Below are 25,505 nucleotides of genomic sequence, written 5' to 3'. Positions count from 1 at the left end.
TCTCTCTCTCTCTCTCTCTCTCTCTCTCTCCGCCCACTTCCGGTGGTTCTTGAGCGTCTGTGTGAGTGGTTGAAACAAGTTTCTGTTAATTTCTGTGTCCTGCTGCTGCTGATGATTGATTTCAGACTAAAGGATGAGGAGGTAATAATAACAATAGACACAATGCATGTATCTATCATCATTTGTTGTTTTTCTGCTCACACCTCATGTATGTATACCTCATACATTCATGTTTGTGTGACTTTATTTTGTGCAGAACAATACAAATTACCAACTACTAACACTCACAAATAAATTCATTACAAATAAATAAATAAAAGAAAAATCACTAACAAAATAAAAGAATATTTTTTTTATTATTACTATTATTATTTTAGTAATAATAATAATAACAGTGACGCTAATAACCACTACTACTACTACTAATAATAATAATAATAATAATAATAATAATAATAATTATAATAATAATAATAACAGTGACGCTAATAACTATTACTACTACTACTACTACTACTATTATTATTTTTATTTCTGTGCGCATTGTCTGATATGCACAATGTAATCTGCACAATGTTTTGATTTTTAAGGACTTTATTTTGTGCAGAACAATATAAAATTACCAACTACTAACACTCACAAATAAATTCATAAAAAATAAAGAATCACTATAAAACAAAATAAAAGAAATGTATTATTATTATTATTATTATTATTAACAATACTAATAATAATAATAACAGTGATGCTAATAACCACTAATAATAATAATAAGAAGAAGAAGAAGAAGAAGAAGAAGAGTCATATATTGAATCATATATCTAGAACTGAGAGAGTGAGTTGCTCCCTCATTGCTGCAGGTCATTAAGCCTGGACTTTTCTGTGACTCGCTGTGATCAAAGCTGCACACAGTTACAGTATGAGCAGACCGGTAGATTAGATTAAGTCTAATCTATTGAACAGTACATCTTCTATCCAACTCAATGTGCATCGCTCCCAAATCTGTCACCCTCAATCTGGAGAATAGTGACACCTTCTGGTGCAAAACTGATCTGAATTCAACTATTGGATTTAGGTTTTTCTAAAAACTCCCACAGGATCAGGAATGGACAGAGGAAACATTTTAGTTTGTTTCATAGTTGGGTTTATCCACCATTTGTAGCGGCACATAAACTTGTTTTAGATCAATTAATTCTCACACTCACACAGAGAGAAAGAGAGAATGATGAAGTGGCAGGGACCAAAGATTAACCTTAACACCAATTTAATATGTTTTCAATGTAAATTATATATCACACCTGACTGCCATATCAGTCAAAATAATCACAATTAGATTTTTTTTTTCTAAATTGTTTTCTAAATTGTTTTCTAAATTGCTTTGGCCAAAAGCAAAATGTAATAAATAAAAAAAAAATGCAGTTATTTTAAATGACAAAATGACGAATCAACTAAAAACACATCCCAAAGCCAAAAAGGAAATTAATTAAAAATGAATTAGAGAACAATGTGTGCCTGAGGCAAAAGTACATATAAGAGAGACACATATTGCTGCCTGAGACAAATCAAAATACACAGAACAGGAAAACAGCCACAATGTTGATTGTTGAAGAAAAGATGCATGTCAATTCTGTCTTATTGTATCCTTATTAATCCTACAGAGCTAAAAAGAGCGATTAAAAGCCACATACTTGGTCCTATCCGCAGTGCTTTGTGCAGTGCTGGAAAAAGTATTTTAATCCTTGAATATACTTCATGATATATATTTTTTATTATAACTCTCTTATTTTTGTATTATTATTGTTTGTTTTTTTGTTATATTTTTTTAACTTTATTATTTATTTTTTATCATTATTATCATATTATTGTTACTTCTTTTCTTGGTTTTGTTTCAATTTTGAATGTTGAGGTTGTTTTCTCTAGTGTACTTGATGAGTTCGTCTATAAACTCAACTACTTAAGGATTGGTTTGTAGGCTGTTGTAATTGCGAGCTGTGGATTGCATGTATGGAAACAACCTTGAAAAAAGGTAAAAAAAAGAAAGTATTAAAAATAAAAAATACTTCATTACTAGTTAAAGCCCTGCAATTAATATTTTTTGCTTAAAAACTGGAGAAGTATTAGCAGTACAATTTTAAAATATCAAAGGTATACATTGTGAGGTATGATCCCTCTCAGTGTGTAATATGGACTCATAGTAGACTTTCCTTTTAACACAAGCAGATCGAATTAAACTATATAATAAACTTGCTGTTGGATTTAATGTTTAAACTGTGTTTTAATGTATTAAGTGATCCAGGCGATGCATAACATACTGGCATGTGTGTTCATCACACAGTTTGTTGCAACACATTCTCACTCCCAACTTGTCAAATACAGCAGCTTTGTAAAAATGTTATTTACAAATAATAATAGTACGAGAACAATAATAACTTTATTTATATAGCACCTCACAATGTTACAAGGTGCTTTACAATAAAAGCATGATAAAAGTAATTAGGATCCAGGGGCAGTTGCAGTCTTGGCCTTAGACTGGTTTTATATCGTCAGGTTAAACTAGTCTAATTAAGCCTGTCTGTTGCATAAATATTCATTCATCCATTACTTTGAGCTAACTATTTCAACTTTTTATCCATTATTTTAGCAAATTTTTAGCTAACTTTTTAAAGGTCCCATATTGTAAAAAGTCAGATTTTCATGTCTTTTATATTATAAAGCAGGTTTAAGTGCTTTTATAAATACTGTGAAAGTATCGAAGCTCTCAATATACAGAGAAACACACACAGCCCGTATTCAGAAATTGTGCGTTTGAAACAAGCCGTTAGGATTTCTGTCCATTTATGATGTCACAAATATACAATATATAGATCATTACACGGTTTTAAACATAAACATTCTAAATGTGTCCCAGTTTATTTCCCTGTTGCAGTGAATGTAAATAACATCAGATGACAGGAAGGAATCATGGACCTAAACCACAGCAACGCAATTCCGTTGAAATACAGTAAAACAGAGCGTTTCAGACAGAGGGTAAATACAGGTATATTCAGACAGACAGTACGAGGAAAATAATGTGTTTTTTTAACATTAACTCATGTAAACATGTTCTAGTAGAAACACAAAATACAAGTATGAACCTGAAAATGAGCACAGTATGGGACCTTTAAACTATTTATCCATTAATTTTAGCTAATTTTCAGCGAACTATTTCAATTGTTTATCCATACCTTACCATATTCTTGAATTGTTTCTGAACACCTTTAATGGTTCTAATTGCAATTGAATTTATGCTTTTTACCTTTTTCTGTTATTTTCTCCCATACTTGTGACGTCGCTGTTGCATCCGCCACTTCTTTCTCTTCTGTGAAATGTCTTATATCACCCATAATGCATCACACACAGGCTATCTACATAAGTCACTCATAGAGAAGCTTTATGCAACAGGTAGGGCCAACTGCTCCCAGAACTGAAGATATAAACAAGATAGAAAATAATTTAAATAATTACAACAAAAATCATTGATTAGGAAAGTAACAAATAATCCGTCAGATAAACAGAAAAAAAATAACTCAAATTCAGTATGAGTACCTCAAAATTGTACCCAAGCATATGTAGAGATGTACTTTGTTAGTGTGTCTCACCTGTGTCTAAAGAAACTCAAAGGTTTTGAATGTTGCTGCTGACTGTAACTAATCGGGGGAAAAGTCCCCTGTCATGCTGCAGAAATAAAAGACTTCATTTCCCCGCACCCAAGTTCAAAAAGTCATCATTTACAGTATATTAGCAGTCTCTCTCTCTCCCTCTCTCTCTCACACACACACACACACACTGCATCCTGTTGAAGCTTCATCGATCCTCCAGATTGATTGGCTGAAGGGAGCTTCCTCAGACAGCTGAGTCAGCAGCTGCTGACGGTAATAGCTGCACATCTCCACACCCCCTCATCCTCTCCTCAAACCAGTCTGTGTTCATTTCCTATCACTGAGACAAACAAGGCACAGAGAGAGAGAGAGAGAGCTGTAGAGCAAGCCAAGAGGCCCAGTGATGCAGAAACTGCTTCCTTTATTGTCTATTGTTTGTTCTGATGCTTTATCTCAGCTGTCACACTCTCCAAAGGACTCATGGGAATCCCGGCAGTCACACTGCTGCAGATCACATCTTGAGCTGGAAATGTAGTGAAGCTGCACACATGCACGCAATATGGGGTTTCCAGACAGGGAAGTCCAGCCCGTGTTGAGAGAAGCTGATTGTTGGACTCAAATTGTAAAAAAAGGGAAGTGCTTAAGGTCACAGCTTATGTGTAAAGAATATAGGTAACATTCAAATCCCATAATTTACCTTACAAAAGAAAAATGGCAAAAATTGCCACCTGCTTTCATAAAACTGTTTCAATTCATAGAGGCAATAATACCTCCGTGGGCCCCTGGGGTATTTCATCTCTAAGGGCCTCAACCTATAACAACAGTTTGGCACAAATAATTAGTGTTTCCCGTATAGTTTCTCACTCTTTATCATGATATTTGACATATTTTTATTCTTTTTTATGCTATTGAATTGCTATTTGTACCCACAATGATTAGAAATGGGGACCTCTCTGAATCATTTCTGTTGCCTCTTTGCACATGAAAAGACCCCAAGTGCACCATTTCCATGATTTCAATGTGAAAATGTGCCATATCATCATTTAAACTCAATTTCCTGGCTCTAAAACGATCTGTCCTCCAGCTCCAGCTCCAGCAGGCAGTGCCAGACCAGCAGGGGACTCATAAATAGAAAATGTTTATTGCTTGCATTATTATTTACCGCATATCGCTTTATTGCTTGTCTTAAATCTTTGGACTTCCTTTCTGTTAATCGTCCGGTTTCCCATCTACATTGCTGCATTTCTGCACATTTCCAGTCATTATTACGCTCCAGGCCATTTCCTGATGCTGGATCTCGGCCAGTCACTAGAACATCATGTGATCGACCCGGCTTCACCTTCAGAATGAGGTTCACTCCCAATAAAACCTGTGTTAGACTTCCTCTGGCTTCATCACAGTTATCTAATGTAGGTTTATGCATTGTATGAGAACTGAACTCAATAACCTCCGCTTGTCACTTCTTGTCCAGTGTCCAGACTGTGAATCAGAAACAGTGATGTCCTCATACGGCACCGTTTCATCTGGGATCTGGTTTTTATATCATCATCTGTCTTTATCTGCTTTATATCTGGAACATTCAGGACCAGATCTTCATTTTGATATATAAATTACTAAAAGATACATAAATGAAAAACAGACAATCTTAGGCATATTAAAGGGACTGTTTGTAACTTTGTAAGCGTATAAATGTAGCGGGTCGGCACACATGCGCGCTCGCATATGCGCGTTCGCGTGTAGCCGCTGTACCCTCCTCCTCTGCCTGCTCGCCTTCACTCAGACAGCTCAGCTCGCTCCACCTCTAGACGTGAACGCGAGCTCACTACACACTGCAGAAGAGTTAGTTTAGCTCTGAGAATATCTAGTGAATGTACAGGGGACGTTTGTGCAGATATAACTGCTGCAGTTCCTCCAGACCAACAGAGCTTTCCCGTGTCTTGAGAAGTGACGGAGCTCTACAGAGAGTTACGTTGTCTTCTCGTTACCGACCGGGTGCCGGTGTCTCCTCTGCTCTCTCCGGCTGCGGGCGGAGAGCGCAGGGAGACACGCTGCAGAGCCCCGCTGCCTCAGCCTGCACTTAGGCAGGAAAAGCCAACACTAGGATCAGATCTAAATCATGTTCATGGAGAGACCTTCGTCTGGTCAGCTAACATTACTACCAAGCAGCTGAAATATAGAGTGATATTGTGGTTTTAGCTGACTTGTGTCGCCTCACTGTTTTGAGCGATGCTCGTTCAGGTATATTGAGAGCGAGCAAGCGCGAGCCCGACGCTGACTTTCATTGATTTCACGGCCACAGGTGTCGCTGTTAACAAGCATTTCTGAAAGTTACAAATAGTCCCTTTAAATGTGAAATGAGTTGAATATGAAGTGACATAGTAACATGTTGGCTGTTAAGAATGACTGAGGATTGAAAGTCCCTTAAATGGGCCTTTTTCACCACAGACTTCTTTTTTTTGGAAATATATTTTATTGATTTTTAAAGTTTTTTCCCACAATAGTAGAACATACAAAGCATATGTATTTGACTTAACAAATTGAAGTCGTCATTACCTCATTACCATCCCCCATTACTATAATTTTATAGTAATTAAATTTACTTTTTAACTTTAATCTTGAAATATTTTGTCTATAATTTTTTTATACTATTTTTTTGTGTAAATTGTTTTAACATATAAGGATTGTTTTACCCTTTATGTGAAGCACCTTGAGATTTTGCTGCATTTTTAAGTGTGCTATATAAATTAAATGTATTATTATTATCATTAAGTGTGAGGGCCTGAAGTTTACTCCTTTGCACATAACTTTGCAGTAAAATGAAATGTTGAAACAGTGACTGCAATGATAAACTAAACAAACATTAAAGGGAGTAATGTTTGACCCAGGTTACACATCAAAGAGTCTTTTCTGCTTTACTTTCTTCCATCATATTGATTATTAATGTGTTCTTCTCACTATGGGAGCATTAACATGAAGTTCAGCCAAGATTGTAGTTTTAATTGACTGTTAATAAGTTATTAATAATTAGTCCTTGTAGATATATGCCAGTCAACACTGTATTTTCTTTTTGTACGAATCCACCAATAACACACTTTTGATATGTTTAGATTTTACATGCAAGTCAATAATTACACCTACAGATTAAACGATTACTTTTAGTGCTAACTTGTTTTTATTGCCTCCTGTCAAAAAGTGAATAGTTACGGCGTATTTTACAGAAATCCTCTTGACATTTCATGGCATGACAACTCAACAGATGGGGTTTACGTAACTGTATGAAAGATTAAAAGTCAACTGTGACACACCTTACTGTGTGCTATGATGCTTAAGAAATATCTCATCTCATAAAGTGATTTACATTACATATCTGATCGCATCAGGTGAATTCAGGCACAACAAAACACATTAAAACTGCTGATTTCAAAAGCAAGAGCAATTCACATGATCACACATGACCACACATGACAGTATTTTAGTGGGAGTGACACAAACTATTTCAGAGCACCACTTTTACAGGTTATATATATCACGTAATTTCTCACAACACTATAAGGGGAAAATAACTCACGTGAAAAATAGCCTCAGAAGTGTCTTAAATTCCTTGTCTTTTCCTCTCTTTGCAGTTTTTAACACTTCAAATATAAGAAATATTCCATTTGGAGTAAAAGCTACCATGAAACAGAAACTTTAAATGAAACCAGGGTATTGTGCTACACCTGTGACAAACCATTTGGCCGGGATTAAAAATGAGACTGAACATTAAAAAGGATTACAATTACATAGCGGCATAGCTTATACAACAATTATTATTATTACATTTTCTTACTCAAAGAAAAGAACGCATGAATTCATAACCATTTTAAAAAGTCAATATAATGTTCTCAAAAAATATAATTCCAGATACTTAAAAGGTACTCAAGACATCTATGCAGAGATGGGGAAGTACTGAATGGGAGCAGGATGCTGCTTAAAGTACAACAGATCAGTATCAATCAACAGTTTTACTCACTGAGCTACGAGTCAGAACCTAAATGAATCATTCAGTGTGAAAGTGAGTCTTTTTACACAGGAACAAGAAACAAACTGTACAGGCAGATTGTGTGAACAGAGGGAGAAAATAAATCATCATACAATCCTCTATCACAACACAATATCGAATCCCAACAAAGAAAAACCTGACAAATCTCTTCACATTGGTGACGCTACATCCATGTCCAACGTAAGTGACTCTGTGGAGAAGAAATACAAATACAAATACAAGCTATTAATATTAGTTATTAATCAAGTTCTACAAAAAGTACAAATATTTACACCTGGCAATTAAATGCCTCTTGTATCCAGATTGTATTCAAATATGATTTAACCTGATTACATTTATACCTGGTATTAATATGCATCTCCAGTGTCCACATTGAGATCCGATTGCTCTGTCTGAAAGAGCTAAGAGGAAGCCTTCGGAGGCTGCACAACACAAAGGCTTGAAGCCGGGCACTACGTTACGTAATGCGCGGACACATCGGCCTCAAAACCAAAAAGTGGACCTGCAAACGTAACTTTGAGGTCTGTCTACACTCGCACACACAGAGGGATGAGGAGAGGAGACGCTGAGCGCAGACAGTGGTGGTGATCTCTCTGGTCACGGCGGTCCAGTAACCGGAGGAGCGCTGAGAGCGCTCCGCACACACGGCCGGAGCTTTGAATGTTCACTGTTGATTACTACCGAAGCTCCGGAGCCCAAAATATTATACTCGATACAGCCATAGCATTGCATGTTTCCGCCCACGTAGTTGTTGTATGTCAATTGAAAACGCAGTTACACTTGTGTTCAATGTGGTCACAATGTGTCCCTATCCACCTCTGATCGGATAACAACCTGCCCTCAATGTGTTTTGGGTGCATTTACACCTGTACTTTCATGTGGTCAAGCACTATTCAATTGCAATCCGATCACCCAAAACACATTTTAATGCCAGGTGTAAAGGGGGTCAGTGTGTGCGTGTGTGTGTGTGTGTGTGTGTGTATGTAGCACACCATGTGCGTAACTGACTCACCCAAATGTGCTGGATTAGCTTCAGTTTCATTGTGCATCAGGGAGTCGAGGGTACGGGGCGACATGGGGAACAGGTCACTGGTGTTTCCAGAGTTTGTGCTGCGAAAAAAACCAAGAAGAGGACAAATTGTATATTACAAACTGATATGCCCACTGATCACACACACACGCACTATCACGTGGCTTCCTGCCACAGTGTTTGTGTTAATCTAAATACTTTCAATATAACTAAAGTGACAACATCTTTGTCATCCCACTTTACCACAAGTGATAAGCTAACAGCCCCTTGCTAACTTGTGTACGTCAGCGTTTGTCTTCATCACAGTGACCGCAGAGCGACCACAAATAAAGGGCTGTGATTGAGCTGCATTGTTAATAAATAAAGAAAATATCAGTGGTTAATGAGTGAAAAGGTCATTCCAACAGTCTTATCATAGACATGTGATTCAGCATTTGTGTCAGTCATGCCCAAAAGAGAGTACAGCAGATGAAAAATGGGATGGATCTGTGTTAAAATACTGATAAATATTTACCAGGAAAGACTGGGCAGATGTTATATACTGTTTCTATTTCAGACAGTGCTAATTAAACACACTAACACAACATGTTTAACAATGAATTGATGTTAATGACAGCTCCAGTCAATGTCACAACACTTGTTGGTTAGTTGGCTGGTGGATTAAACAGGCCCTTACTCGGGCTTAAACAATTTGATGTATTTCTGTCTTTGTTCAAACTAACATGTCTTTTGTCTTGTCTTTTTTTCTCATTATGAATTGGTTTGGAATTATTTGCCATCGACAATAATCTGAAATTTTCCTCAAACAATCGTATCAAAAAATACTTTGAACTGTTGAATCCATACAAATGGATTTGGTGATGAAAAACTGATGAATGGCAGGGAGGTGCTCTTGTATTAGGACGCAGGAAAAAGGAGTGGTGAGTAGGACAAACAAACAAGAATTATGTAGGTGGAGAGGTACTGCACCAATGTCCCTGAAACACACCCATCAAACCCACAAACGAAAGTGATAAGATGCACACACACAAGCCCTCCCTACATGCCTCCTCCCTCCCCCGAGTGCCTACTTGTAGTTCCCAAGCAGATCACTGTCCGGCAAGTCCATGAACACGGAGGGACACCTACGGAGACATGGTCAGGATCTCACTGATCAAACCCACTACCAACGAAAGCACACTCCTCCTCACACCGTCACATTCACCTGCAGCTGACCCTCGTCTCCCCCTTCTCATTTAGTTTTTGGTTCATGTCAGATATCCAATACAAAAACAGTTTGCATATTGCGCGTGGAAATGAATTCCCATCAGAAACGCTCAGTGAAGACACAACCTGATGCCAGGTGTGAAACTGCAACCTGTCTAAAATCTACACATGATTTGAGTTCACAATACTTGGTCTGAGAACAGGGTGATGGTTCCTCCAATGACAGTGATGACTCACAGTGAGAGTAAAAAGAACTTTGTTCTCTTTTCTTTGTACATTTGGTAATACTTGCCATATATTAAAAAAAGGAAGTACAGATCTTGAACAGGAACAGACAGAGAGAATCTCTTGTCTTTATAAAAGTAAACATCAACAGCTGGTAATAAGGACTAACATAAGTGGAGGTCACCGGGTGGCATGAGATCTTCCCGTAAATATTGATTTCAAAATAAGAGAGGAGTAAGAGATACTTACGGGGTAACGCAGATGAACTTTGTCTTCAAGTATGGCTGAATAGCTGTCAGGGAAAAGAAAATGTCAGCACTATCACAAAATACACTGACCACAATAAAAAAAAAGAAATAACATGCATACTAAGCAATTTTTGTTGCTGCTCTTAAAGGAATACTTCACCCACAAAATGTTCATTTGTATATGAATTACTCACACTGCATTACCTTGAATTCTTGAAGAAAACTTTGTTTTAAAGCAAAACTATATCAAAACATCCGTTTACAAACTCTCAAACAACTCGTGCAAAATAATTGCGTCTCATAAGACATAAAATAAAGTCTCATTTATCCAGTTGTATGCTCACTACTGCCCAAACACACTGCAACTTTACTAAAACCTTAGTATTTAAAACACTTCAGACTCACAGGCAAGAAGTGCGCCTGGACGAAGTGTGAGATTTTTTATGTGGAAATGTTTTAAATAGTTTTGAACGCAGCCCCCATTTACTACAATTCATCAAGACTTTTCTCTGTATTTTGGATTCTCCGTTCACCGTGGAGGCATGCGAGATAAAGTTTTCTTCAAGAATTAAAGGTAATAATATAAGTAGGTGTTGGGAATCTAGTGTGTGAATTTATTTTATTCATTTATTAATTTAGATTTCTTTATTTTCATTTTTAATTTATTAGATTGTAATTTTATTTATTTATTCTATTTTATTATTATTATTATTATTATTATTATTATTAATATTAAAGTTTTTCTCCTCCCTTGTTTTTGAATACTTTATTTGTCAATTTACAATTACATTCTGTTATTATATGTACATATTAATTTGTTTGTTATGGATTAGGTTATAGTCACTTTTCATAAGGAAACAATAAAAAGTTATTCAAGGTAATTTATATACAGATGGTCATTTTGTAGGTGGAGTATTTCTTTAAGCATAAAGAACAATGCAGTGACTTACTATTCGTAGAGTCTCCTCCCATCTCCGGCTCAGGAGCTGCTTCTGGCCTGCAGTATTTCCCAAACGCTTCATCCTTGGGGATGTCGGGGTGGAGGTACACGAGAGGTGAAACCAGGATGTTGGTGGCATCCATGATCTTGTAGCCCATGATGATGTCGGCGAAGGACATGCTGTTGAGCTGCTGCTTGGTGTACGGCTCCACTGACTGCATCTGGGTCTTGCCTAGAAACATACGAGGAAGCTCAGTACCACAACAGAACATAAAGTAAATCCTGAGAAGATTATCACAGTAAAATAACACAACAACAACAACAACAACTCACCACTGATGTCTTTCTCTACCCATGTAAATGTAATGCCGCCCTCCTTGCTGCTCTCACTGAAGCGCAGCAGAAAAGTACCGGGAGGTTTTGGACTAAGGATGGCCCTCTCCCTCTCCTTACTGATGAAGCCCATGATATACCTGCAGAAAAGCAACAGGAAGTCATATAATTAGATGCTGAATTTTAAAATAGTAAGTCTGTTTTAAAACTGTTGACTACGGCACGTCAAAACACTCTATAATCTGAAACAGGGACTTGTAAACAAAGGACGACCTCTCACCCTTCATTCCACAGTGCCAGGATATACTTCTTCACCAGGTCAATGATGTTGTCCAGCCACACCCAGAAGGAGAAGCCTTTGCCAGCCATGTTTTCCTGGGAAGAGGAAGGAGAAAAAATAACTCCCATTGAAGCAATACAATGGATGGCAGATTGAACCACATGTGTTCAGTGGTGGACAAAGTCCTCAGATCCTTTACTTAAGTAAAAGTAACAATATCACACTGTAAAAATACTCTGTTACAAGTAGAAGTCCTGCGTTCAAAATTCCACTTGAGTAAAAGTACTAGAGTATTACCAGCAAAATGTACTTAATGTAGCAAAAGTAAAAAGTCCTCAATATGAAAAATGACCCCTTTCAGAGTGTTTAATTATGGAAACTTCAAGGTCCTGAAAGATTACATATATATTTTTTTATTTTATATACACAAGTATATACGTTATTATCGTGTGCTACAAGATAAAAAAAAAATTGGGGGACTTCAGGGGCTCTCCCAGGGATGTGGGCCTCTAATATATAACAATGCATCATATTAAATAAGTTGATCACATGTTTTGTTTGTAAAAACATCAAAGTAACTACCTTCTACAGCAATAAAATAAATGTAGTGAAGCAAAAAGTACAATATTTCCCTCTGAGATGTAGTGGAGTAGAAGTATAAAGTAGCATAAAATGCTAATACTCAAGTAAAGTACCTCAAAATTGTACTTAAGTACAGTACTTGAGTAAATGTACTTAGTTACTTTCCACCACTGCATGATGTGTTTTTTAGGTCAGTACCTTGCAGAACTTGGCCCAAGTGATCTGACAGCCGGAGTAGTTGACACACGGCCCTGGATGGACAATTACAGATTAATATCACACATTAATAACTAACACAGTGTTAAGCTGAATGTTTTTGGAGACTTTTAAGGCATGACACCTCACCTAGTAATTTCTCAGCCAGTGTGCCGAGCTGTTCAATGGTCAGGCCTCGCTTGGTGGTGGAGGAGAACTGCCAGCTGAGGATCTCAGCCACCTGGTCCCACGTCCCCACCGGAGGCTTGGTGAAGAAGTTCACATTCTGTACAGAGACACCCGGGCCAACATAGTTTAAAAACACTACAAACAGATACACAACTGTGATATAACTGTGGTGTGTAAACATTCTCCCCCAGCAGAGTTCAGCCCCTTCCCACCAGAGGGTGCTGTCTCACCTTTGGGTGGTTGGTGAGCATGTTGTACCACAGGATGGAAGCCCAGGCGTTGGGCATCTGGCAGATGTTCGAAATGACGACCACAGGCAGAGAATGTGTCTAAACAAATAGAGAAAATAATAATAATATATATTATATATTAGGATATAATATAAAATGTTGTTATTCCTTGCCAACATTTTTTCTTGCACAACGATGTGAACATTTTTCTGCTTCTATTTCAGTACATTGTCTCCTAACAGGACTTCTTCAGGTGGTCGCCTCATTAATACTGCTCTTACACCTAAAGGGTATGCTGCTGCTCTTAGGATGAGGATATTTTGGTTTAAAAGGGTTGTCCTTTGGCCATCGACCCACACCCTGAGAATCACTCATTCATTCAAGATCCATTCATTATTACAGTTCAATTATACAAGTATAAGAGAGTAAAAATTATTTTGTTTTGGCTCCTCGACCGTGAAACATAATAGCCAAATTGCAATAAAAAGGCATTAAAATGGTAACAATACAATATTATAATATAAATAGTGTGCAAATAAGCGTATACGGTTTGTAAGGTGTGTAAAATTTAGCACAGGTTTGGAGCGTTATTTAACCTCCTTCTCTACAAGCTAGCATGACATGGTTGGTACCAATAGGTTTTCTAGTTTCATATGATGTCAGTATCTTCACTCTAACTTTATCACGTTAACTTTGACAGCCCTACTCATAACTTGTGTTCTGTCAGAGGGAGACCTTTTTTTTGCCACAAAGACAACAATTATTATGTCCCAGATGCTGTGGATGTTGCTCTGGTGACCGACACAGCTTGTTGTGTTTTGACTCAGTGTCTCACATCAGTTGAAGGAAGCTCTATGGTGCGTATGAGGAAATGCATTCAGCAGAAAATACTCAGTGCCAGTTACCCTGCCATCAGTTGGGTAACTCGGATCAGGTCTATAACTGAGTTGATGGAGGAGGTTTGACTTTACTTTTTACTTTTACTTCGAAGCAGAGGTGGTGACAGTCTCCGGGGGTGGAAGACGTTGTTAATGACTCATTTGTGTGGTGACTTAGTTTGTATGGGAGGTGTCAAAGAACACCGCTGTTGTATCTTTATACTATGCTTTAGAGTTTTGTTGACTTCTGATGTTACATGAAAGTAAAACTGAGAACACATAAACCACTCCAAGTTCATGACACAGAGACACTGACTGATCCTGATACTGACCTCCAGATCGATCTTCAGGCCTTGATGATAGACTTCTGTCTCAAAAGTGATAAGATGGAGCTCCTCAGTGACAATCAGAGAGGCCTGGAGAAAAACAGATTATTCAAACCTTTACTGTATAAAAAATAAACTGCATGGGCAGCTCATGTCTTTCAAAGGTCAGGAAAGCCGTTTATAGCAGAAGTTAAATCATAACTACAAACAATTTGAGCATTAAATTACACTTTCGTATCAAGAAATACTTACGTCACTATTGGTTCGGCCACCATTACCACATCTCTGTTCTCTCAGGGTCTGTAACAAACAGGAAGTCAGTGCTCCACAGCAGGCTTTTATCAGAGAACTTCATCACTGTTGAGCAGTAAGAGCTCTGCCTCTATAACTCACCAAGTGTTTAAACTCTGCTGACAGGCTGCCATTGTTGGATTCTTCCATGTTCATAACTTTTGTGTTGGTACCGAGGATGTTAAACTTTCGTGACCTAAGGAAATCAACAGAAAGTGAGTAAGAGAGTTCCTAAAATAACATTCAGTAAATGCTCAGGCTTTGAAAAAAAAAAGTGTTGTTAATGTCGTACCCTCGAATTGCAGCCACATCCCCAGATTCCCTGAAAAATAAACAATTAAAATCAGTAAACAGTTTCTACTAACATCTTCAATCAGATCTGTGTCTTAGTGAGTTCATGTTAGCACACCAGAAAAAAAACAACTCACTTGTCAATGCAAACTTTAATTTTCAGCTGGTAATTGAGTTCAGGAAACTTTACCAGTAACCTGAAAAAATTAGAGAAAAGATATTCATTAGGATAGAAAATGTTGCACTCTCGTCATGTGGGACACATACAATGTTTCCATTAAAGGTACAGTGTGTAGGATTTAGTGGCATCTAGCGGTTGCAAGTTGCAACCAATCGAGTACCCTCCGCTTACTCCTCCCTTTCCAAGACTGCGGTAACGTGAGCCGCCGAGTGCAAATCCGAGGTAATGCCGCTGGCTTCGCTCAGAGGCCATCCTTACCATGATAACACCACTTTCGGTGCAACGGAAGTCAGACGGCGGCTGGCGGTACCACGGTTTTAAACTCTGTGGCTTACGTTAACGCAGTTTCACAAGCGTGTCGGAAAACTACGACACCTGGCTTTCAGGTAACATAAAAACGCAAAAGACTCTCTAGAGACAGTTTTTGTCGTCTCTGTTCTGGGCTACTGTAGAAACACGGTGGTGCAACATGGTGGACTCCGTGAAGAGGACACGCTCCCTATGTAGATATGAAGGCTCATTCTAAGCTAACGAAAACACAACAATTCTTAGTTTCAGGTGATTAAACAATAATGAAAACATAGTTATGAATTATGACTGAATATTATATTCCATTTCTCCTAATAGATCCCCCAAAATGCTACACACTGTTCCTTTAAATGTATAAAAAAATAGGCATATTATCTTTTCCAGCCTGAATCTTACCTCACTTTATTTGTGAACTGCACTCCTGTTTTAATGACCAGAGGTCTGTCTGGATGCATGGGCATACAAGGCTGCCTCTCGACCACAAAAGAACTAGAAGACAGAGTGGATCATGTTTCAGAGAGAAATTCAAGCAAACATCACAACAACATATGGTAAGGTCAAAGATCACATAAGGTCAAAGGTCCCTTTTACTAAGTACATCTCATAGTCTTCCTCCAGACATCGTGAGATGCGACTGAAAGCTCTAAATGATCATTAGTAAGTGGGACTTTGAGCTGAGAATCTCTCCACCACAGATTGTTCAACAATTAACACCCATGTGATCATAATAACACTTGCAGAAAATGGTGCCGTACCTCTTCATCAGGTTTCTGAACAAATCCACAATCTTCTCCTCCAGGGCGGGCCGGTGCTGGATGATGGGGTCTCCTTTGTAGGACACCTTCTGCTGAAGCTCCTCGAGCTTCTTGATCTGCTGACGAATCTGGAGCTGGGACTCAGCCAAGGATGTGATCCTGGTTAGAAAATGATAAACCCAGCTCAAGTTAAACATCTTGATCAAACATGACTCTACAATACTGGTGGTGTTTGGCACATAACAGCAACAACATTTTGGGTGATGTCTGCATAGACGAAAGGAGATCATCAAAAGGATAAGTAGAGCAGAGTAGAGATCGAAGTCCAGAGTCTGTTAGCCAAAATAATCTATTTATGGTATAAAAGATGACCATCAATACTTGTTATAAACTGCGATTATACCCGTACCTCTTAATATGACTCTTGATGACTTGGGAATGAAAACATTACAGCATTTCTTAGTTTGTGGCAAAATCTTGACCATCTGTGGTCTAAATATTTGTATAAAGTCATCAAAATAACCATTTAAACAAATTTACTTATGAAGGAAAAGGAAAGACTTATGCAGTAGGAAATGAAAAAGGATATTTTATGACATCAGTTGCATTTTCAGATGCTGGACAGGCAGAACAGGAGCAGCATTGTGGATGGCAGTTTTTCTATTTAATTTGATTGTAATAATTAACGTAGGTTTTTTATTTTCAAATACCTAATTACCTGAGTTCTGCAATAATTGCCCACGTAAGTTGTTTAAATAAAGCTATCATCAATGAAAAAAAAAATTTTTTATAAGCTTTTAAATATTTATCAATCATTGATCATTGATGTGACCGTCGACGATTGATTTAGGAAATTGTTTGAAATTTGCATTTCTGGTTACCATGTTTCGAGGCGGTCCAGGCAGATGTTGGGTGGACCTCCAATACAGGCAATTTGCTGCCTTCTCTTCCAATCTGCTAGTTCTTCATCAGTCAAGTTCTTCTGTACGTAATCCATGGCGGTCAGCAAGCCACCCATCTCTGTCACAATTTGCTACAAGATAACAAACACAGCATACATTAAACATGGGCATAATGAGTTATTAACACGTGGTCAATGTCATTGGTAGCTTTACCTCATTGTTTCTCATACTCTAAAGCATTGTTTCTCCAAAACCCATCGTCTCCCTTTACAAAGATAATGCAACGCCTCTTGGTATCACACAAAGACCCCTCCTCAAGTTATGCACCATTAAGCAATCCAGAAAATTTCACATGAAGTCAAAACTGATGGCCTTACATGTAAAATGCAGCATGGACATAAGTGGGGCGTGTAGTTTCACGGCGATAATGGCAGACAACCACGGTGGAAGGTCTTCTGACATTTGTGCTAATTGACAACCTCAAGCTAGGTGTGACCCACACCACCATGAAACTAGGGTCCATTTGTTTGTCATTAACTTCTGCACAAACGTACAGCCTATTCTTAAAGATCCTTGTCTTCCTCGTTTCACTTAAAGCACAGTCCAAACTGTTAAAATACTTTCTCGTGTATTTTTAACTTATCTCACAACATGGTAACGTTTAGACACCCACCCTTCTCAGCTGGTCCAGGGCGCTCAGCATCTGCTCGAGCTGAGCCATCTTCTGTCTGGTAGCAGCTGCTTGGCTATTCCCATTAAGGTCCTGGGACAACTCTGTACAGAGAGTGGACATGTCACAGGTCAGCAAACAAAAAATCAATTCATTAAATCTATACCAAAAAGGTCTCCTTTTAATAAATGTTCATCTGAGACCGAGTTACACGTTTCCAACAAATCAATATCAGTGCTAAAGCTAAGACAATAAATATTAATTAGAATATACTGTACCTCCTTGACTTTTCAATGTCTTGTAATTGAAGTCAAAGTCATCCTGCAAGTTCTCCAGCATTTTCATCTTCTGTTCCATGTCCTGAAGAAAAACAAATGATGATTTATATATTCATGACAAGACAGGCTCATTTTGTCAATTAAGATAGTGTTCAAGACTCTTTGTATTGTGTAGGGGTGGGCGATATGGCCAGAATCTTCTATTACAGTATATGTAATTTTATAAGACGGTATATATCACGACACAGTAATTGTTCTGTAAATTCAATTAAGAAATTAAAATAACCATCTTGGGTTGGTTGGGATGCCTCCTCCTGTTCTGTATTTACAACTTCACTCTCCTCCTCCATGTCTGCCCAAATCACGGTTACTGTCACTGGTTATGAGGCAGCTGGATTCGCAAGATCACGCGAGAATTGCTACTGCGGTGGAAACGGTATTGCCAAATCACATTTCTACTGTTGCACAGTATATACCGTCATATCGCTCAACCCTAGTACTGTATTTAAATACTTAATCAGTGGGTCTCTGATGGAAACTAACCTGCACTCGCTTCCTGATGTCCTGGAGGTTGTGCTCCAGAATCTGCTGCTTCTCTGTCACCACTGTCCCAGTGGGATGTGCTGCTTGGCCATCCTGCAGGAGAATAAAACATAAATGACTCACTGCTGTACCACCTCAAATTCATGAATCAAAGTCTTTCGTGTAATAGGAATGCTAGGTAAGTGTAGCTCTTCTCTACCTGTACAGCAGTGGTGGCGGTCTGCAGCAGTCGTTGCTCCTCCCACAGACAGCGGGCAACGATGCGGGCGATGTCCATCGGCTTCTCCAAGTACTTGCTCTGCAGATGCTGTTTAATCCTGCGCAGGTTGTGCTGGTAGAGTACGTTGTTCTCCTGCAGGAAACGGCTATACTGCTGGTCTATTTCTCCCAAGAGGTTGTGGAACACCAGCGTGGCGTGTGACTCCTTATTGGCAGCGTAAGCCCTTGAAAAGGAGAGGATAGGATAATCAGGATTATTTCTAGTTCCTTCAAAGAGCTGGTAAAAGGTGAATACACAGTTCACGTCATCTTCACAACTGCTTTTTGAGGGAGAGTACTAGGTGGAACATTTTTTATATATCTTTCTTATGATAATTAAAATACAAATTGAACCAAAAACAATCTTTTGCAGGTACTACTATTTTAATTTGGCCCTCAAAAAAAGGAAAAATCTGAAAGGGAAGCTTCATCACTCCACACAGAATCAGGTGTACTGTGATACATTATATGCATGAGATCCTTGTAAAGGTGTCACAAGGGAAGAAGAAGGCATAAGTAGAGGAAGAGTGTAACAAAGAGTGTAACAATGAAAACTAAAATACAATAGCTTTCTACGTGGCAAGCCATTATAGTGAGTAGCCACTTGCCAGTCTGGAGGGAGTGGAGGATAAAAGCAATGTAATGCCATATTATGTTTGCAGACAAGAGGAACAAAATGTGCTTTCATAACAGAGCCTGGAAATTAAATTATTTCTCACCAGTCCTGACTCTCGATCCAGGGGGCGAGGAACTGCCGCAGCTCCATGGGGAAGCTGTCGCTGTATAAGTGGTAGAGCTGCTCCAGATACCTGGTCTCCAGCTGCTGTAACTGGTTCCACTGGGCCATCCTGACGTACACCTCCTCAAGCCTACAGACAAAAAGATGGAGGTAATTAAGCAGAGAACAGCAGAGGACAAATTAAGTCGTTCCAAGAACCCGCACCGTTTTTGGTGAAAGTGCTTCCTCGTCTTGGTGTGAGCTTCAGAGACACTTTAAACACTTATTTTATAAGCATGCAAGATTTTAAAAACAGAATTAAGGATTATTTGAGCACTGCATTGACTTGTCCTGGCACTAGGGAGCTTAACCAAACTGTAAAAACCCAACCGTGGGCTTGTTAAACCGTTGAAACACTATTAAATACAGACCTGCTAATTATTTGATGAGGTGCCAGAAACATAGAAGAGGAAATTATCTGAACATATGCCTACTTGACCATTAAGTAGCCTGCCTTACTTAATGTATAAAGTCACTGTTATGGCTTTATATAATATAGAAATATCATTCATTACCATCAATCAATCTACAGTATCTACTTGTAAATTTTGGAGTTCAAACACATTGGGAATGGTTATGGTTTTCTCCTTCCCAATGTGCAAAACAATACAAACCGAAGCGTGGGCTTGTTGAACTGTTGCACCACTACCTGGAGCTAAGTTAAATGGTTGATGTAATTTCCTGTTTGTTATGAGTCAGTTGTCTCTTTTAAGTGAAATGTTTTATGGTTTTTATGTTGTGAGATTCAAAATCGCAATGGGATTATCCAGGATAAATAAAGGTTAAATAAAAAAAAAAGTTAAAAAAAAAACATTTCAGAGAATTGATAATTATTTGTTTTAAGGTGTCACACACCGTATCAGAGTAACTGTCACACTGACTGACCACAGAGAAATAGCTAAATGTCTGGTTTTCTCTGAAAATGAAAATGAGGCCTCCTATTCAGAACAGTCACTTCCTCTTCAGTGAAACACTTTGCCTCAAGCAAGAAATATAGGCCAACATGAACAGCTGTCGACTCCCTCAGCAGATAGGAATGAATGATCTTTGACCAAGGTTTCGCCCCAACTGTACTCAATGAAAGCCACACTTCCTTTTCTTAGCTGTTGAAAAGCTACCGTATGGCTTTGAAACCAGAGAAACATATTCTTTGACAAAATACAAGATCATCATTTCCTTCATATTAATTTTCAGAGAAGCAAAATGCAAATTGAACAATATGCTTTCAATAATCCTCACGCAGCTGCTTGCAGAGACAACCATTGTTGTACAGTAGGTCCAGCTAGCCTTCTCATCTTACCAGCAGCAGGCTGCACTGTTCCCCGGAGGGCTCCAGACTGTAAACTAACAATAACCAGACACTCAGTAAATCCAACAGAAAGATGTCTCCTCTAGCATCCATATCAAATTAAACCAATTGAAGCCTTTTGTTTAAGCCTCTTACATAACTTTTGAATACTGTTGCATGTGGCTACCATCCAGCTGTGCAGGGACATTACACAATACAAGAACAGAAGTTTAATTTAACTCTGATAACTGATGACTCAGACAAGTTCTCGACAAGAAACTAAACTCTGCTTTCTGTTTCCAGGAGTTAAGATATATCTCTTGCTGACAGAAAGATAGTGCTGTTAACATGCAAAAAGTTCAAAGTACCTACATTTGCATTCTTTATCTGTCCACAGTTCTGCATCACTCACACTGAACTTGATAAACCCCTACATTAACTAGTCTGTATTAGGGCTGCACAATTAATTGAAATTTTATTGAAATTGCAATATAGCCTACTGCAATTTTCAAATCGCAGGATGAGGAGGAGATAGCAATATTCGTTAAAGGTGAAATGTGTGTCAAAATACCATTTATCAAATTAAATATTGTGGTGCTGCAGAAATGTCCTGGCTTACACATCATATTCTACAGACTTAAGAAAACATCTCTGTTTGGAACAGATCCCTGCAAAAATCACACCATAATCATTTCAGTATGTTTTTTCCAATGAAAATTAGAATAATGATGTAAAAATTATCATACCCTCTAATACCGCAAATCATATCGCAATTGCAATATCAGTCAAAATAATTGCAATTAAAAAAAATGTCAAAATTGTGCAGCCTTAGTCTGAATGAATCCAATATACAACCACCACTAACCACAGCCTCAATAATTACTACAGACAAAAAGTTCTATCTCACACAGTGTCAACAAAAACTGAACATTATAAGCTTTACAAAAATATAATTCATTGCAAGGTTATAGTTTTTTTAACGTCTTTTCACACCACAGCAGTCATTCTAGCAAATTATAGCATAAAGAGCACAAGTGTTACTAATAATATCAATGATGGCCTTCCTCGCTCCATTTAAATGTGAGGCTTTAAAATATCCACTGTGAAAAGGGTATTACCTATTGTAATGGACTGTGTTATATTGTACAGGTATACCTAGCTAACTGATAACACAGTGCAAGTTCCAACTCATATATTTTCTTTGTTAAGGGTAAAACGAAACTTAAATATACGTTAAGTTTCACCTAATCATGTCGGTGTCCCGAGGAAGCCACAGGAATTCAGTTACAACAATTATTCTCGCTGACATCATATGGGTGAGGGATTTTTTAAGCATGTATGGGACATAACCGAAATTGTTCATCAAAGGTGACAGTTTTCATATGACCCACGTTCCTCTTTCACCGACGTGTGAAAAATGTGCATCTGCATGGTGTGAATTTCAGGCCATGTGAAAACATCAAAGAGCAGCTGAGTCATCGACATCAATAACGTGAAAATTAGTTTCATTTTTTTCATCATCATTAGTATTTCCTGCTTTCTAATGTTGGTGAATATGGGTTGAAATTACAAACAGTGTCTCAGGATCATTCAGTTCAATTTACAAACCTCTTGGCACAATGTGACTTTTACTGTATCATCATGCCTTTCCATGTATTGTATTGAATTACAGAGCTTCCCATAAATTCTCTACCTATATAAAGTGGCTGGACTGCTCTGGCACATGGTAGAGTCCCTCTGTGAGATCTATGCAGGATTATCAGTGACACCCAGTGAGTACAGTCAGAGAAGTGGCACAGTACCGTTTTATTTTTGATTAATAATTATTTCAAACAATGTTTGGCATTGAGTTAATGCCACATAGTCACTTGCTACTAGCTAATAACCAGTTTGAATTTGGGTGGTAAGGTCATAACAGGTCTACAAAGTCTGAACGTATTGTTAGTAAGTCAAATTTAGAGCTCCAACAATTAATCGATTAGTTGTCAACTATTAAAATAATCGCCAACTATTTTGATACTTGATTCATTTGGTGAGTATTTTTAAGAAAAAAAGAAAGAAGAAATCCTCTGATTCCAGCTTCTTAATTGTGAATATTTTCTGGTTTCTTTACTCCTCTATGACAGTAAACTGAATATCTTGAGTTGTGGACAAAACAAGACATTTGAGGACGTCATCTTGGGCTTTGGGAAACACTGATCGACATTTTTCACCATTTTCTGACATTTTATAGACCAAGCAATTAATCGAGAAAATAATCAACAGATTGATCGACAATGAAAATAAACGTTAGTTGCATCCCTAGTCAAATTACTTTTACATTTTGTCTGGGTCAAATACATTATAAATTATAGCCGTGGGGGGCCTTTGAAAGATGCAAACATTTTCCACAAATATTGATCCAAATGCCAAGGTGAGGCTAAACACCACATCTTTATCTTGTTTGAGTTTTAAAACTCAGTCTCATGGTATGCAAGCAGGCTGTGCTAGATTTGCCAGCCAGATGTGTGTTGCTTGTCCAGTTTCCAATACTCGGTAATCATGTGGCTCTAACTATAAAGTGCAATGTCACTGATATTCCAGGAAGTACTTCCTTTAACAAACAAACAAAGACATCAGTAACCATGCCAGCTTTCCATTTTTGGCCTGTGTAAACATAGGTGACAACAAAAGAACTATTAGTCATAGAGCAAAGTCATAATATATTTCATGATGCTTTGACTCTAAAATATTGATTACAGTCAATAGTGTATGAGCCTATCTGATATATTACTATAGGACTCCACAGCTGAACTGGTTGCACTAAAGATGATATTTTGAAAAATCAACTCTTCAAAATAAAGATTATGTGAAGGTCTGGACCAGGTGTCTGCAGCCTGCAGCTCCGGAGCCACACGCAGCTCTTTAGCTCCTCTCCAGTGGCTCCCTGTGGATTTTTAAAAATGGACCAAAAAACTGTTTTCTGTTTACATTTTCCTTTTGTTTTATCATTGTTGTAGGTCTATGGTACGACGGTACGACGGAGTATTAGGGCCACATTGAGGAAAAATAAATAAATCTGAGATTTCGAGAATAAAGTCATAATATTATAAAGTAGTCATTTTACGTGTTATTTTCTTTTTTTCTCTCGTAAAATTGTGACTTTATTCTATTAATATTACGACTTTTTTCTCGTAAAGTTGTCACTTTATTCTCGTAATGTTACGACTTTTTTCTCGTAATATTACGACTTTATTCTCGTAATATTATGACTTTTTCTCGTAAAGATAAGACTTTATTCTCGTAAAGATAAGACTTTATTCTCGTAATGTTACGACTTTATTTTCGTAACATTACGACTTTATTCTGGAAATTTTTGATTGTTTTTTCCCTCAATGTGACCCTAATACTCCGTAGTACATTTGCTCTTTGGCCCTCACTGCATTACTTATATACTATATACTTAGACTATAAACTGTGTTACCTTCATCACAATGCTCAAATGTTTTGCGGCTACAGACTGATTTATTTATTTATTTTTTGCCTAAAATGGCTCTTTTGATAGTAAAGGTGGCTGACCCTTGGTCATGACAGATCTTTAAAATCTACATAATATGTGGGGGATGGAAGAATTGAAAGGTGTCAGACATGTTGGCCTTGCAGATGGGATGGAGATGGGCGTGACAATACAAGGCAAACACACACAACAATGACCTGGACATGACTCGAGTCCAAATATGCATCCTGAGTCAAGTTGGAGCTATTTGTAAGTCCTGTTTGACAACTGAAGTGTAGGTATTGCACCATCATCATCGTCATCAAAGTAGGCGATCCAAATAAAAAAAATCACATTATGTTAGTTTAGATCTTTCTTCCTTTTTTGTTATTGTTTTTTTTTCTCCTGGGGTTGGGGGGAGGTCTTTTGTTCTTTGACACATTTCTTGTTTTTTTTTCATTGATTGAATTTGGTGCAGTTTCATATATGTGCAAATAAATTAATTAATAAAATTAATAAAATATATATATATAAAATATTAAAACATACAACCAACCAATAATATGAGTCTTAACGTTGTAAGGAGCCAGCAGAGTAGCTAACATTACAGATAAAACACTTTAATAACTTGATGTTATGTAATCATTACAGCCATTCTGTGTCCATTACTTTGTAATGGACACAGAATGGCTTCCTCCAGTGTGATTAACTTATAACCTAGTCACAATGCTAGTATTGTAGTTCAGTAGTAGTATGGGTAACATAGCCAGCTATGCATTCATGTGGTCTGCAGTAACATAATAATAGAAACAAGCCCTCCTCAGGTCTAATAAACACGTTTAATAAACACCAAAAGCAGAACTAGTAGCTGACGTTAGCTCTTACAGGCTCTTACCTAGCTTGTTGTTACTCCTTTGGAAAGTTTCTTCCTTAAAAACGGCAACCTTTTCTACTAAAAAACACTGACAATAACAGTCAGTGACGACTTTAGTAAAAAATAAACACACAAAAGCGAAGAAAAACACTGAAAAAAGGTCCTAAATGTGAACGTTTCCTTGCCAACACTCCTCCGACACACGAACAGACCTTTTCCACCTCCACCGAGCTCCTCTCACTACATTGCAGTATTTCCAGCCACACAAACCTC

The 25,505-nt window shown here is 37.8% G+C and overlaps 1 protein-coding gene across 2 annotated transcripts; it reads right to left on the bottom strand.

Annotated features, from left to right (window-relative positions):
- Positions 1-6,787: 6,787 nt before the first annotated feature.
- On the bottom strand, positions 6,788-25,505 carry stat3 (signal transducer and activator of transcription 3 (acute-phase response factor)). Of its 2 annotated transcripts, XM_074656159.1 has the most exons (24): positions 25,254-25,505; positions 19,537-19,686; positions 18,759-19,002; positions 18,560-18,652; positions 18,017-18,098; positions 17,742-17,842; positions 17,048-17,199; positions 16,167-16,325; positions 15,808-15,900; positions 15,059-15,118; positions 14,923-14,952; positions 14,733-14,826; positions 14,592-14,639; positions 14,346-14,429; positions 13,136-13,234; positions 12,867-13,002; positions 12,720-12,772; positions 11,940-12,034; positions 11,660-11,799; positions 11,337-11,558; positions 10,388-10,430; positions 9,778-9,831; positions 8,690-8,787; positions 6,788-7,867 (listed from the first exon to the last, which is right to left on the bottom strand). In XM_074656159.1, exons 2-24 carry the CDS (start codon positions 19,662-19,664, stop codon positions 7,827-7,829), a joined length of 2,349 nt encoding a protein of 782 aa, XP_074512260.1. In that variant the 5' UTR covers positions 19,665-19,686; positions 25,254-25,505; the 3' UTR covers positions 6,788-7,826. The 2 variants fall into 2 exon arrangements, with proteins under 2 accessions (XP_074512260.1, XP_074512261.1); XM_074656160.1 differs by lacking the exon at positions 9,778-9,831.

Source organism: Sebastes fasciatus, chromosome 13, assembly GCF_043250625.1.
Source record: "Sebastes fasciatus isolate fSebFas1 chromosome 13, fSebFas1.pri, whole genome shotgun sequence".
Classification (NCBI taxonomy): Eukaryota; Metazoa; Chordata; class Actinopteri; order Perciformes; family Sebastidae; genus Sebastes; species Sebastes fasciatus.
Note: the sequence above shows the minus strand (reverse complement) of the source record. Positions and strands in the feature narration are given on the sequence as shown.